Source organism: Halichoerus grypus, chromosome 6, assembly GCF_964656455.1.
Source record: "Halichoerus grypus chromosome 6, mHalGry1.hap1.1, whole genome shotgun sequence".
Taxonomy (NCBI): Eukaryota; Metazoa; Chordata; class Mammalia; order Carnivora; family Phocidae; genus Halichoerus; species Halichoerus grypus.
This window is the reverse complement of record NC_135717.1, coordinates 106,783,941-106,799,774: the sequence shown is the minus strand read 5'-3', so window position 1 is coordinate 106,799,774 and position 15,834 is coordinate 106,783,941. Positions and strand designations below refer to the sequence as shown.

The 15,834-nt window shown below is 38.2% G+C and overlaps 1 protein-coding gene across 9 annotated transcripts in view; it reads left to right on the top strand.

Annotated features, from left to right (window-relative positions):
- Positions 1–8,436, top strand: part of KIF21A (kinesin family member 21A) — a 147,375-nt gene extending 138,939 nt beyond the window's left edge. For all 9 annotated transcript variants that reach the window (XM_036074438.2, XM_036074436.2, XM_078075880.1 and 6 more), the window contains 4 exons: positions 1,138–1,255; positions 2,690–2,860; positions 3,697–3,896; positions 7,162–8,436. In XM_036074438.2, coding sequence (XP_035930331.2) covers positions 1,138–1,255; positions 2,690–2,860; positions 3,697–3,896; positions 7,162–7,255 — 583 coding nt within the window. In that variant the 3' untranslated portion in view covers positions 7,256–8,436. The remainder of the gene's footprint in view (positions 1–1,137; positions 1,256–2,689; positions 2,861–3,696; positions 3,897–7,161) is intronic.
- The last annotated feature ends 7,398 nt before the right edge of the window (positions 8,437–15,834 follow it).

Genomic DNA, 15,834 nt, shown 5'->3' with positions numbered 1-15,834 from the left:
ACTGAAAATGACCAGTTATAACTTGTAACATTTTAACACATGACTGAGAAAGTATAATAAACATAATTTACAGGTAAATAGATGAAAGAGAGAAGAAACACAGTCCTGAGTACTGTTTTAGAAATAGAATGTAGAAAATTGAACACAGTGCTTAAGAGAATGAGAAAAGAGGTGAGTACTTGGTTTATTCTTGAAGATATTAAAACTTGCCTCGTAGTCAGAGCACCATGGAGGAAGACACTCAAAGTCATGCCATGAGACAGAAAAGATAGCAGCTTTTGAAAATCTTTACACTTTCTATTTTTGCTGAAAAGTTAAGTCCTTTGAAACCTGCTTGATTTCAGCAACATGATTAAATGTGGATGTATTGTAACAAAGTAACTAAGAGAATAGTTTTCAAGAAACTAATATTCTACAAGTTAAATATATCTCTGTATTTCAGCAGCTTGATTGAGGTAGGAGTATGAGACAAAGGTTTGTTGTTACCCCCTGACAACTGATGTCATACATTTTTCTACCAGTTAGTTATATATCCTGGTCATTTCCAATCTTTATAATAACTGATGAAATAGACCGCCTACTTTCTGACACACATATACACATGTTTGTGTGCATAGGTGTATACATGTGTGTACATGTCTATATGATGGGTGTACATACATGTGTATGTGTATATGTGAGAATTTATGTGTTTGTTATAAAGTAGACTTTTTCCATATTGTTGCTGATTGTGTAGTTATATAAGTGATAACAGTTGTTTTAATCAAATTCCAAATTGGACCTTGGTCATATATTTATAACATATTTGGACATTTAACAGATTAAGGTTTACCTGGACTTAGGTTGGATTAAAATCAATCTTTAGCAAGTTTTGCTGCCTTTTTAAGTTTACTGTCTGAATGACATTAGTCACTTTGGAATAACTTACTTAGGAATCCTCACACATCAATCATAGAATAGGTTAGTTTGGCCATTTTTGGACTCTGAACTTGAAGAAAGTTGCAAAGAGGTGGAGCTAAAATAAAAAAGAAAATTAGTGAACAGTTTCATCAAAGAATATAGATTATTTATGTTGAGGCTTAGCCTCAGTACATTAAGAAATATTTTCAAACAAAATTATTTTCTTTCTTTTTAAAGGTTTCAGTCTACCGGAAAGTTAACAGGACACCTAGGCCCTGTTATGTGCCTTACTGTAGATCAGATTTCTAATGGACAAGATCTAATCGTCACTGGCTCCAAGGATCATTACATCAAAGTGTGTATGATAGAGTGAAATTATATTCTCCTATTAAATGATAGATTTGGAGTATTCAGATGCACCTAGAGCTCTTTTCTCTTAATCAGTTTTCTTTTTTTTCCATTTCTATCCTTTACTTTTTCTTCGTGATCTTTTCCTCACTCATAGTTTTTGATTTTATTGTCTTATTATTCAATCATGTATTCTCATTTTTCATAGAAGATAGTTTGGGAGGGATTTTAAAGATCTTTGGCTCAGTCATCCAACTAATGCATAATTCTCACTGTCACCACTGACATTCTCACTGAATTTATTATGATCTTCAGATCTTAATGAAATTAGCAGATAAGGGAAGATGCACAGTTTGGTTCTGGAAATATTAAATTTGAGATACTAAGTAATAGAAGTCATCCTAATGTAGGCGAGTAGGCCATTTGAAAGGCAAGTCTAGAGTTCAATGTAAGTTATGACTAGGCATGCAGGTTTGGGAGCCATTCGAGTAGAAGCAGATGTTCGAGGGGTTAGAGTAGCTGACATGGCCAAAGGAGAGAGAGGTTGCCAGGACTCAGCCTTGGGAATTCCTGTAAGAACCAATTAGGAATAAAAAGAGGATACAGTAACAGAGATATAGGAAAAGAATAAGTACTCTTTTTAGAATCTGAGATTAAGAGATGAGAAATGGGTTAGTGACATGAAAATAGAATGGTTAAAGGAAGAGGATTTTGTATTTGGTAGACTTGGGTATGCCTGTCTGCTTAGGAAGCAGGCTCTGGTGGAGAGGGAAAGTGTGAAGAGGGAAGTGGTGGTAATTGATGAAGTTGGTAGGAACAGTTAGAACCACAACAGTGATGTGAACCTTGGGAAGCAGTAAGCACACTTTAGCATCTGAAAAGAAGGGAAGGGTAAGAGAATGATTGAAGATAAAAGGAAACTTTTGGAATGGAGGGAAGAATCCAAAAAGTTCATTTTTGATCATGCTAGCCTTTTCAGGAAATTACAAGGTCAACAGAGATGAGGGCAACTGAGGGGGGGTGGGAGGTTTTGAATAGCAACTTTGGGAAATTTGAGATGACCACCGGGATTGCAGAACTATCTAATAGTGTTTAAATAACAGCCATATCATTTTTCTGACTTTCAAGTGGATTGATATGTAGTATTTGTATTATTAAACATATCATTTGTACACTCATACATGAAAAAATTGGTTGCCTTTCTTAAAAGCCTACAGACACATAAGCATGTGACATGTAAGCAAAAGTAATGTGAAAATAGGGCCCGGGTTCATCCTGAGTCATTCATACCAGGTTAATTTAGTCAATTTAGTAAAATATTAGAACAAAACATGTCACATCTGGTTAATATACACGTATATGTGTTTCTAGGTATGAACACATATAGGTGTTTATTTGTAAGTTAAATAGGATGTCTGCTTTCTCTCTGTTTCTTTTTTAGATGTTTGATGTAACTGAAGGGGCTCTGGGAACTGTGAGTCCCACCCACAATTTTGAGCCCCCTCATTATGATGGCATTGAAGCACTAACCATACAAGGGGATAACCTATTTAGTGGGTCCAGAGATAATGGAATCAAGAAATGGGACTTAGCTCAAAAAGACCTTCTGCAGGTAATGCAAAACCTTTCATGGGATGGGGTGGGTACCGGTTCTTCAGAGCCACCACTAGTCCATGTAAGAACTTGAAGAGCCTCTTAAAGAGTGTTTCATCTTCAGCCACCAGAGTTACTAATTATGAGAAGGGCAACATTCAATATTTAATAATACCTTCTAGGTAAGGATAGATGAAAACAAAATGAACAAGTAGCAGGTCAATGGAACAAACTGGCAACAGATGCATTTATTGCATTCAAAATCCTTTATAGATATACATTCATGGTTGTGACTTTTATATTATTCATATAAATATATTTACACTCAAATATAGTCATATAGTTTGAGCTTAGAATTATTGTTTACTCATTATGAAATGTATGTTAGCTCTGGTCTTCTCCAAAAAGCCTTAAGCCTCCATGTTTTCTACCAAAGGTTGAAGGCAGTAACTTTATGAGGCATTCTTTATAGTCTACATACCGGGTTGTAGTTTTCAAACTTGTTGAATTAAATTCATTTTGGAGAGAGGTGAGATATTAACTCCCATGAAGAGAATGCGATGTGAATAATTCTGTATACTTTCTGGGTCTTTTAGATTCTGTAAGATTTTTAACATTATAAGTCTTTAATATTGATAACACTAATAATAATTGAGGCAAATTGGAAGCAAATTGCAGATTTATTTCTGTAAGTCACTAAGAATGATTGCATAGAAAATGATTTTTATAGTTTCCAGGCCATTCAGTATTCCAAATATTGTTTTGTCAACAAAAATGTTTGTAACTTACTTTGCTGTGAAAATGTCATTTTGGAGGGCTCCTCTTAAGCTGCTGATTTCTCTTTCTTTCTCTCAGCAAGTTCCAAATGCACATAAGGATTGGGTCTGTGCCCTAGGAGTGGTGCCAGGGCACCCGGTTCTGCTCAGTGGTTGCAGAGGGGGCATTCTGAAGCTGTGGAACATGGATACTTTTGTGCCAGTCGGAGAGATGAAGGGTCATGATAGTCCTATCAATGCCATATGTGTTAATTCCACCCACATTTTTACTGCAGCCGAGTAAGTTTTCCTGTGTGATTTTTCTCTGTGTTGGTTGCTTGTGTTCAGATTTAATAAATATTATAAGTTGTAAATGTCTGGAAATGTAGAACATATAAAAACCCTTCTTTTATTACAATCATTCTATTTAAGATCTCTTATTTATATTTTCTGATGTGCACTTTGGACACTGAGTTTAATCCCCAGAATACATGAGAATAATGTTACTTCTGTATCCAGACTCTGCTTATATGGGAAGTCTGCTGCCAGATCTTCCCCTGGTGATTTTAATTTAAAAAATCATTTATAGGTGACTAATTTCTAAAGATTTTTTTTCCCAGAAAGACAACAAACTTATCATTCTTCACATTTAGAATAAATAATTAAAAAAATCTCTTTGTTCCTCTTCTTCCTCTCTTTAAAGTACAGTTGACCCTTGGACCATGCAGGCTTAGGGCCACTGACCCCTGCATAGTTGAAAATCCAGGTATAACTTTGACTCCCCCCAAAACTAAACTGCTAATAGCTTACTGTTGGCCAGAAGCCTTACTGATAATATCATTAGTCAATTAACACATATTTTGTATGTTATATGTATTATATACATATTCTTACAATAAAGGAAGCTAGAGGAAAGAAAATGTTATTAAGAAAATCATAAGGAAGAGAAAATACATTTACAGTGCTGTGCTGTTTATCGAAAAATCCATGTGAAAGTGGACCCTCGTGGTTCAAACCTGTGTTGTTCAAGGGTCAGCTGAATAAGTACTTAATAATAATATCTGCTTCCTCCCTCTTAGGGAAGCTGGATTGATGGATTCATTTGCTTATTTTTCATTCATGATGAATCCCCAATATGTCAGGCACTGTTCCAGACTCTTGCGAAGAGCTGTGAACCAAACAGATCAGACCCCCAGTTTCATTCTAAGGAGAAGAAAAGAAAATAAATAACTAAAATATGTTACATAGTGATAGGTGCTATGGAGAAAAATAAAGCAGGGAACAGGGAAGAGAGTATCATGGGGAGGAGGTCACACAATAGGATGGTTGGTGAAGGCCTCACTGAGGAAGTGACGTTTACGATGCTTGAAGGAAGTGGAGAGATGTTGTGACCATAAAAATGACATGTATATAAGTACTTTGGCAAGGAAAGCATATATACCCTAATGTGAGGTCTTGGTCTCATTCAAATAAAATAAAATGTCTCATGAATATCTACCTTGAAAATCTCCTTTTGTCATTTTTACATTTAATTTAATCAGAGCACATTCTTGATTCATCTATCCTAAATGCACGATTACCCTGACTTTATTTTGAAACCTCTGCTGTATTTCTATGGTATCTCTTATTATTTGTGCTATTTTCATTGAATCCCTCTTTTCACTTAGATTTACTTTCTCGTATCTCTAAAGTACTTCAAAGCTGATTTATTTTGTGTTTTTCTAAGGTGCTTACCTTTGGTGTTTCATTGATGTTATTTCCAAGATGTATTACTTTCTTAAGACTCACTACTTTTGTTTATTCTCTTGGAAACTTGCTGTGTCCTTGATAATTTACTGGAAATAATACCCCTCAAAGATGTGGGACACTCAATATAAGACTCTGAAAGTATTATATGTCACTGAGATCTGGTGGGTGAAGTATGATGTTACTGTAACATCTCTCTTCCACAGTATAGTCTTATTTTTGAAGAACTGAACTTTTTCTCAGTTTACCCATGGTGCACCAGATGCAAATGTATTTCCTATGTAACTTAAAAATCAGGAAAATGGTCAATAAAATCAGAAGGCCTATTTTCAAATTCTACTTTATTTATTTGTCAATTAACACACCCTTGTATAGTGCTTAGTATTTGCCACGCTTTGTTCTAAGTGCTTCCCAGGCACTGTCTCCTCTTGTTAGAATGTATAATCTACATTGGGAGAGGGTTTTGTTATTTATTTGTTTGTTTGCTTGTTTGTCTTTAAATTGTCCCAAGCACCTGAATAGTACCTGGAACACAGCAGGTTCTCAATAAACATTTGTTAAATGGACGGTTGAATAAATGAATGGGTGTATGAGTAGGTGCATGAATGAACATATCCCCTCGCTGTTTCAGCGTACATATGCTGTGTGAGTTTATGGAGATATAATTGACATATGGCATTGTATAAGTTTAAGGCATACAGCATAATGATTTGACTTACATATATTGTGAAATGATTACCACAATAAGTTTAGTTAACATCTGTCATCTCAAATAGATACAAAAAGAAGAAAAAAACGTTTCTTGTTTGCTTGTGATAAGAACTCTTAGGAAGAACAGAGATTGCTGATTAGAAACTAGAAAGCCTAGACTCTAGGCTCACCTCTGCCCTTTACTATGTTACATTGGACACGTAACTAAACTTTCTTTATCCTTGAAATGGATTGCATAATCTCTGAAGTGCCTTTTAACTCTGAAATTCTATGGAAACTTTCTTTTGGCTTTGAGTTTACTAGATAATTGGAGAAAAGTAACACTCCCTTCAAGCTATGAGAGACACAGTAAGAAACATGATGGTTTAATGACCACTCCACAGTATCCACATGCTGGGTGAACAAAAACAAGTTTTCTCAGAAACACTTTGAATCTTCTATGTTCTATGATATTGGAGTATCAGTCCACTTCTCAGTAGCTTCCTGCTTTTCCTATGGGCTTATTGTTTCACCTGAGGGTAACTCTTCTGACTGTTGACAGATTCACCAACTCCCTGGAATCCCTGCCCTGATCTCCTCCCTTCCCAGAAGCCTTACTGTAACCTTACTGTGAGCTGTTGTCCCTGAAGATCTCTGACCAATGTTGTATCATGAGTCGTTTTTTGAAACAATGAGTGCAGATCCAGTGTAGTGATTAGGAGGTGGGGCCCTGGAACCAGACTGCCTAGGTTGAAATCTCGGTTCTGTCACGCATGTACTTTGTGATATTGAGCAAATTACTTAACCTCTCTGGATCTCAATTTACTCATCAATACAAAGGGGATAATAGCATTATCTGTCTCTATGGTAGTTAAAGAGAATTGAATGTATTTATATTTAAAGGGCACATAGTAACAATGCCTGCCATATAGTAAGCCCTCGACAATATGAACTATTTTTAATATCATTATTATGGGTATCTGTTTGATATACATATGGGACAATGTATATTTTTACTTATATCTATTGAGGTCCTCTTCAGAAAATGTCTTCACAATACACGATTCTAAGAGCTATTTCTTTGTCTTTCTGCCTCTTTTCACATGTTCATTTTTAATTTGTTTTGTAGTGATCGAACTGTGAGAATTTGGAAGGCTCGCAACTTGCAAGATGGCCAGATCTCTGACGTAGGAGATCTGGGGGAAGATATTGCCAGTAATTAAACATGAATGAAGATAGTCATGAACTGAATACTGTGATAATACTCTGTATGTTCGTTATGAAATGTTGCCCTGTATTTATTAGGCAAAACTTATAATGGGATTAACTGGAAAATATATCTGAATCCAACTGCTGAATATAAATGGTATTCTAATAAAACTGTGTACTAGCCTGTGCGCTTAATTATAATATCTGCCAATACATATATATCCTTTAATTGGTATACTGCTTGATTCACACTTTTATTGTGGCTGGATTTTTGTGCCTAGCTATAAAAAACACTTTAAAATTATTTGAATTATAAGATGTCTGCTTTTGTGATAGTCAGAAAACACCTGGAATACAATGCAACCCATTGGTAACTCATCGTATAGTCTGTTTAGATGGTTTATATATTTAAACATATTGGGAGTGTTAGTCAAATTGTGGTCCATTTGTCTGGTATTTATATCAGTCTATAGAAGGTTCCCAAATTTCAAAGCTCTTTTAATATAACGGGAAAAAAATAAGATTAGGAGAATATTATTGATGATTTTTCCTAAGGTGGAATTGACGACCTTTATCTACTAACAAAGAATGTTAAAACAGTTTGTGTTAAATGTTGATGTTTACTTGTATTGACCAAAGTTTTACAGCTGTGCTATATTCTGTGCTCAGGACTAAAATGCTGTTAAATTGTTTTATTAGTGCTGTGCGTACATTCTCTGATGGGAAACATTTTTGATGTCCTAACAGAAATATATTTTGATCTATTTTTCCTATGGAGTTGTTTCTATTATCACCTTTTAATTTCATTTTTATTTAATAGTAGTATTTCCTTACCCTTTTATCTAATTTTTTTTATATGCTGCTAAATATATTTTAAATACACTATGTTTGCAAACCTTGGTAGTTATGGTGAGAACTATATCATCTGCAGTGGGAAAAGCTATGTAAATAAGTAGATTGTAAAGAGAGAATGTCTTACATTGTAACTCTGAATTTTTAAATCCTGTAGATTGGATTTTGCAAAAGGATGTATAATTTATCTGTCTGCTCAGAATATTAATTTGTAAATTCTGCAAGTTTAATTTTTATGTAGATGGTATAACATTTTAAAATATTGTCTTGTGATTTTTTTCCCGAGTATATTTGCTTGTAAATGAAAGCTTAGCGAGAGCTTCAATAAACGTGTTGCTCTGAATTGTTTTCATTCTCTTGTTATTTTTCTAATTGTATGAAAATGGTTAGTGTTTGTAAAACTTTTTATTTGTGTGTGATATAATGAAAGACATTTTTTTTTGTTATCCAGAACTTCATGTGCATTCCTGTTTTTGCTCACTAGACATGAAATATTCTTGAAAAGTTTGAATCATAACCTAATCTTGATGAACCAAGGAAACTCACTATTGAAGGAATTAAAGCAAACCTTATAATTTAGGCATTTGAACATAGGTGGTAAAACAAAAATTATTCCCACAAATGTTAGGACAATAGTGACCTTGGTTATTGAAGAAGAAATAGAAGGGTGGTGACTGGCAGATGTTTGCAGAAGGTGAGTTGAGAGTGTAGAGGGGGTGTGGCCGTGCTTCTGGGGTCCTAGAAATGTTCTAGTTCTCCACCTGGGTCCTAAGTTAAACTGTTCATATATTTCTCTTACTTTATGTATGTGTGCTATATTTCACAATGAAATATGTATTTCTTTAATTTTTAAAAAGGGATTTTCCTGTAAAGAGGAATTCAGCTGTTTTGTAATTTTGCCTCCTTTCCTGGAGGAAAATACTATGACGAGACCTGAGAGACATTTTTAGGACCATTTTGAATTTCAGTACTCCTGGAGTGGTTTTTTTCACAGGACTATTTCTCAACCACTCATTTGATAATTAATTTATTTGATAAATGTTTATTGAGCATGCCCGAGGCCAGGTACTAGGGACAGAAAAAGCAACAAGACTGGGTTTATGCTTGCCCTCTGAGTGGAGAGAGAGAGAGAATAAATCCAGCACTTTCATTACAGATTGGTCAGTGCTCTGACAGGGAAGATCTGGGAAGTCTTCACCCCTATTGGAGGCATTTTACCCTGACTGCGAGTCCAATCAGAGGTCTGTTGTACAGTCCTGAGCTCTGTGTTTGCTTGCACAGAACACAAAGCCCAGTGTCTGTTTTCTTTTTAAAAGGCTGGAGGCTCAGCTAGAGTTGATCTGATTCAAATAATTCAAATGAATATGTAAAAGAGGCAGTCCCCTTTAAAGATTTACATCTTGAAAGATGTTGGGGAAAGTCACTGAGAGGACGTGACCTCCAGTTGACCCAGGAGCTAGATCCGGGCAATCAGAGGCTGCTCACCAGCTCCCCAGCCCTTGGAATGTATGTTCTGCCCACGTTCCCACAGCCAGAGCTGTTTCTCTGTTTCGAGGACCTAGCCTTGAGGGAGTAATGTGTTGTTGAGACTATCTACATGGTATTGGAGACTGAACCCAGGTAAGGCCTTTGTGTAAACTTTTAACGCTCTGGCAGGCAGGTGTGGAGATCTACTTGTCTTGCGGCCATGGGAGACAAGCCTCGTAAATAAATCCCCTTGCTTATTAAACCTGCCACCTACCAATCTAGAGTGGCCTGCCTCTTCTGTCTGTCTCTCCTTGCCCTCCTTGTACGGGGGCTAGTTTGCCAACCAGCAAAAAATAACTGTTCATCTTTAAAGATCTCATCCAGAAAGGTTTACAGTGACTTTTTTTTTTTTCTTTAAAGTAGGCTCCACACCGAGTGGAGCCCAGTGCAGGGCTTGAACTCACAACCCTGAGATCAAGACCTGAGCTGAGATCAAGAGTGGGAGGCTTAACTGAGCATCCCAGGCACCCCAATCATAACTCTTAAAACAGTTAAAACAGTGCTTCTAAAATTCAAAAATGGATTACTCCTCACTATGTATTAAATATATGCCATGTCCCCTGAGAATGAGGTCTTCTTTTTTGGGAAGATAACATTTCTTTCTTCTCACATCCAAATCTTCGCACTTTAGCTAAAGAGTAATGACAATGTTTTGCATATTAATTATGTCCACATTTGTTTATTTCCCAGCTGATACGGAATCTTTTATAAAAACTTAAACTGAAGTTGTCAATGTGTAACACATCCTTCTGTGCTGTTGTTTGTAATTTTTCCTAAACAATACCTATGCCTTACTTCAGAATCAGCTCAAATTCTCTTTTTAGCCTCAGAATGGGTTGTATTATTGCTGTGTTATTGGGGATTTGATTTGCCAGTTACTGTGCAGATACTGATGATTGGGAGTTGGTGTTTGTAAATCATAGATATAAAATGTACAGATTGCTCTGTATGAGTATCATGGTACAAAAATGAGAGTTATCTATCCTATTTTCTAACCATAATGAGATGCTGAACCAACTGTAAAATGTCACAGCTGCCATTAATCTCCCCTCTTTTTAATGAGGTTAATGATTGTAATAGCCAACATTTGCTGAGCATTTACTTTCCCCTTTGGGTGTCTCTGAAATGGGGGGCATCTAAGAAGCCAGGGAGCGTCAGAAGCATCTGATTTCAGAGATATTTAATTGTGAAAAAACAGTGCGCATCCTAGAAATTGTGAAATACAGTATTGTGGGGGATTTCTGCCAGCAGACAAAAATAGTGACAAATGTGCACTACATCATCTATAATATGACTCCAAACCCCTTTTAATATGTTTGTGTGTGTGTTGGATTTGGGAAAAGCAGTCTCTACATTTCTCAGGCTTTTAGCTTGGGTTCCACATTTAACGTGGCTCCCACTAAGCACGTGAACCCAGGCATGAGGTGGAGTGAGGAGGAATCGGTGCTTCTGCAGTAAAGTCGTAGAGACCCTTGTTTTCCTGTGGTAGCTGTGACGGGGCGCCAGCATCTGGCACTAGCTGTGGGTGTTGAGAGGCAGAGCACAGGGCACTGGTCTTTGTTGGCTCCAGCTGAGGCGGTTCCTGGCATCTGCAGCGGGGGCAGTGGATGATTCCTTATCTTCCTGATTGTGGCGGAGGCCAAACTGCGTGGGCTAGTTCTGGGGGTGGGGATCTAGCACCTACTCACGATTTTGTAAGCAGCCATGCCCCTCTCTGAAATCCCTTTCTGCTTAAACCAGTTACAGTGGTCTCTGTCGGGGTTTTAAGATATTTCTTCCATTTATTTTTTTTCTGGACACTCATTCAATTCTCAAAAATGACCATACCCTTTTCTCATTAAGATGTGTAATTGTTTTTTACTTTGAAAACAATACTTTTTGGTTGCCTAGAGGCTTTATGTTTTAATGGAATCTCCTCAAGTGCTATTGTCTGAGCTGTCCCAGGTCGGCGAGGCCTGGAAGATTTAGGGTGCCTCTCACCTCCCAGGGCTGCAGGCATTCACAGGGGTTGCTCGTCCTCCCGGGGGGGATCCACAGTTTTCCTAAGGTCTCCAAAAACGCAATTAGGCTCTTCGGGCTTTCAGACCTGCCTGGTGTTTTACTTGAGGACAGAAGCAGAGGGTACCTGAGGGACCGTTTTGTGGGTCCTCACCTGTTGTAAACATGTAACACCATCACTGAAAAATATCCAACAAGTAAACACAGGATGATGGGACGCCCGATGTCAGTAAGACCTGGATTCACCTGCGCCGATCAGGAACCTGACTAGTGGGGGGGGCGGAGCAAGATGGCGGAGGAGTAGGAGACCTGGATTTCGTCTCCTCTCAGGAATTCAACTGGATAGGGATCAAACCATTCTGAACACCTACAAACTCAACAGGAGATCGAAGAAAAGAATAGCAACAACTCTCTGAACAGAAAAGCGACCACTTTCTGGAAGGTAGGACGTGCGGAGAAGTGAATCCGAGGCGTTATTCGGGAGGATAGACGGCGGGGGAGGGGCCTCCGTCGGCCGCTTCTGGCAAGTGATAGAGCCACGGAGCACAAAATCGGAACTTTTAGAAGTCTGCTCCGCTGAGGGACCTCACTCTGGTGGCGAAGTGGGGGGTAGAACCCTCGCGGGACAGTGTGGTCTCAGGACCCTTGGGGTCACAGAAAGACCGGGGGTGCCTGAGTGCGGCAGAGCTCCCAGGTATCGGAGCAGGGAAGCCGGCTGCAGAGACGGAGCCCAGGCGCGGGCTCTCAGCTCGGGGTTGCTATAAACCGTGATCCGCGGCACAGTCGGGCCACTGCTCCTCCAGCAGGGACCCAACAAGTGGCAGATCTGGGGAGACTCACCTTCTTCCCCCGGGAGGAGAGGTGCGGGAGCGCACCACGGGGATCTGCTGGGTTTGGAGACTCCACCCGGGGTCGGGTGCCAGATAGAAAGGCGCGGTCACAGGCTGGTGAGCACGGAGTGCGGCCGGAGACCGAGGAGACGGGAGTGACTGACTGCTTTTCTCTGGGGGCTCGCTGAGGAGCGGGACCCCGAGTTCTCGGCTCCGCTGGGGCGGAGACTGGGAGGCCACCATTTTCACTCTCCGCCTCCAAAGCTGTACGGAAAGCTTGCAGGGAACAAAAGCTCCGGAGAGCAAACCCGAGCAGATTACTTAGCCCGGACCGGGCAAGGGCGGGGCAATTCCGCCTCCGGCAAAGGCATTTGGGAACCACGGCAACAGGCCCCTCCCCCAGAAGATCAGCGAGAACAGCCAGCCAAGACCAAGTCTACCGATCAATGAGAACGGCAGAACTCCAGCGCTAGGGGAATACAGCACATAGAATTCATGGCTTTTTTACCATGATTCTTTAGTCTTTCAAAGTTAATTATTTTTTTTAACTGTCTTTTTTTCTTTTTTCCTTTTTTCTTTTTTTTTTGAATTTTTCTTTTTCCCTTTTTCAACCAACATTTTATCAATCCCTTTTTTAAAAAAAAAAAACATTTTTATTTTTCATTTTTAAAGTCATATTCTATCCCTTCATAGTAGTTACCCGTATTTTTGGCATATATATATAAGTTGTTCTCTCTTTAAAATCTTGAGATAGTTTCTTCTAACAGATCAAAATATACTCTAAATCTCTAGTGTATGGTTTTTTTCTACTCCCCTGCCTGATCACATTCTCTCCCTTTTTTCTTTTCTTTTTTTTTTTTTTAATCCTCTTCTTTCTTTTTTCAAACAACTTATCAAATCCTTTTTTAAAATTTTTTATAATTTCCATCTTTACAGTCATATTCCATCCCTTCATCATATCAACCCTTATTTTTGTACATATATAAGTTTTTCTTTCTTTAAAATTTTGGGAGGGACTTTCTTTTAACAGACCAAAATACACCCAAAATCTAGTGTGTGGCACTGATCTATAATCCAGCCTGATCATATTTGATCACATTCTGTTTTTGTTTTGTTTTGTTTTGTTCTGCTTTTGTTTGTTTTTATCTTTATCTTTTTCTTTTTTCTTCTTTTCTTTCCTTTTCTTTTTTCTCTCTTTCCCTTTCTTTTCCCACTGCTTCAGGTCTTTTCTGATTTGTTTAGAGTATATTTTCTGGGGACGTTGTTACCCTGCTAGCATTTTGTTCTCTCATTAATCTATTCTCCTCTGCACAAAATGACAAGACGGAAAAAATCACCTCAACAAAAAGAACAAGAGGTAGTACCGACTGCCAGGGACCTACTCAATACGGACATTAGTACGATGTCAGATCTAGAGTTCAGAATCATCACTTTAAAGATACTAGCTGGGCTTGAAAAAAACATGGAAGTTATTAGAGAAACCCTTTCTGGAGAAGTAAAAGAACTAAAATCTAACCAAGTAGAAATCAAAAAGGCTATCAATGAGGTGCAATCAAATATGGGGGCGCTAACTGCTAGGATAAATGAGGCAGAAGAAAGAATCAGTGAGATAGAAGACCAAATGATGGAAAATAAAGAAGCTGAGAAAAAGAGAGATAAACAACTACTGGATCACGAGGGCAGAATTCGAGAGATAAACGATACCATAAGACGAAACAACATTAGAATAATTGGGATCCCAGAAGAAGAAGAAAGAGAGAGAGGGGCAGAAGGTATAATGGAGCAAATTATAGCAGAGAACTTCCCTAATTTGGGGAAGGAAACAGGCATCAAAATCCAGGAAGCAGAGAGAACCCCTCTCAAAATCAATAAAAATAGGTCAACACCCCGACATCTAATAGTAAAACTTACGAGTCTCAGAGACAAAGAGAAAATCCTGAAAGCAGCTCGGGAGAAGAGATATGTAACCTACAATGGTAGAAACATTAGATTGGCAACAGACTTATCCACAGAGACCTGGCAGGCCAGAAAGGACTGGCAGGACATATTCAGAGCACTAAATGAGAAAAATATGCAGCCAAGAATACTATATCCAGCTAGGCTGTCATTGAAAATTGAAGAAGAGATAAAAAGCTTCCAGGACAAACAAAAACTAAAGGAATTTGCAAACACGAAACCAGCCCTACAACAAATATTGAAAGGGGTCCTCTAAGCAAAGAGAGAGCCTAAAAGCAACATAGACCAGAAAGGAACACAAACAATATACAGTAATAGTCACTTTACAGGCAATACAATGGCACTGAATTCCTATCTTTCAGTAGTTACCCTGAATGTAAATGGGCTAAATGCCCCAATCAAAAGACACAGGCTATCAGATTGGATTAAAAAACAAGACCCATCGATATGCTGTCTGCAAGAGACTCATTTTAGACCCAAAGACACCCCCAGATTGAAAGTGAGGGGGTGGAAAACCATTTACCCTGCTAATGGACATCAAAAGAAAGCTGGGGTGGCAATCCTTATATCAGACAAATTAGATTTTAAACCAAAGACTGTAATAAGAGATGAGGAAGGACACTATATCATACTTAAAGGGTCTATCCAACAAGAAGATCTAACAATTGTAAATATCTATGCCCCTAACATGGGAGCAGCCAATTATATAAGGCAATTAATAACAAAAGCAAAGAAACACATCGACAACAATACAATAATAGTGGGGGACTTTAACACCCCCCTCACTGAAATGGACAGATCGTCTAAGCAAAAGATAAACAAGGAAATAAAGACTTTAAATGACACACTGGACCAAATGGACTTCACAGACATATTCAGAACATTCCATCCCAAAGCAACGGAATACACATTCTTCTCTAGTGCCCATGGAACATTCTCCAGAATAGATCACATCCTAGGTCATAAATCAGGTCTCAACCGGTACCAGAAGATTGGGATCATCCCCTGCCTATTTTCAGACCACAATGCTTTGAAACTAGAACTCAATCACAAGAGGAAAGTCAGAAAGAACTCAAATACATGGAGGCTAAAGAGCATCCTACTGAAGAATGAATGGGTCAACCAGGAAATTAAAGAAGAATTAAAAAAATTCATGGAAACCAATGAAAATGAAAACACAACTATTCAAAATCTTTGGGATACAGCAAAGGCAGTCCTAAGAGGAAAGTATATAGCAATACAAGCCTTTCTCAAGAAACAAGAAAGGTCTCAAGTACACAACCTAACCCTACACCTAAAGGAGCTGGAGAAAGAACAGCAAATAAAGCCTAAACCCAGCAGGAGAAGAGAAATAATAAAGATCAGAGCAGAAATCAATGAAATAGAAACCAAAAGAACAGTAGAACAGATCAACGAAACTAGGAGCTGGT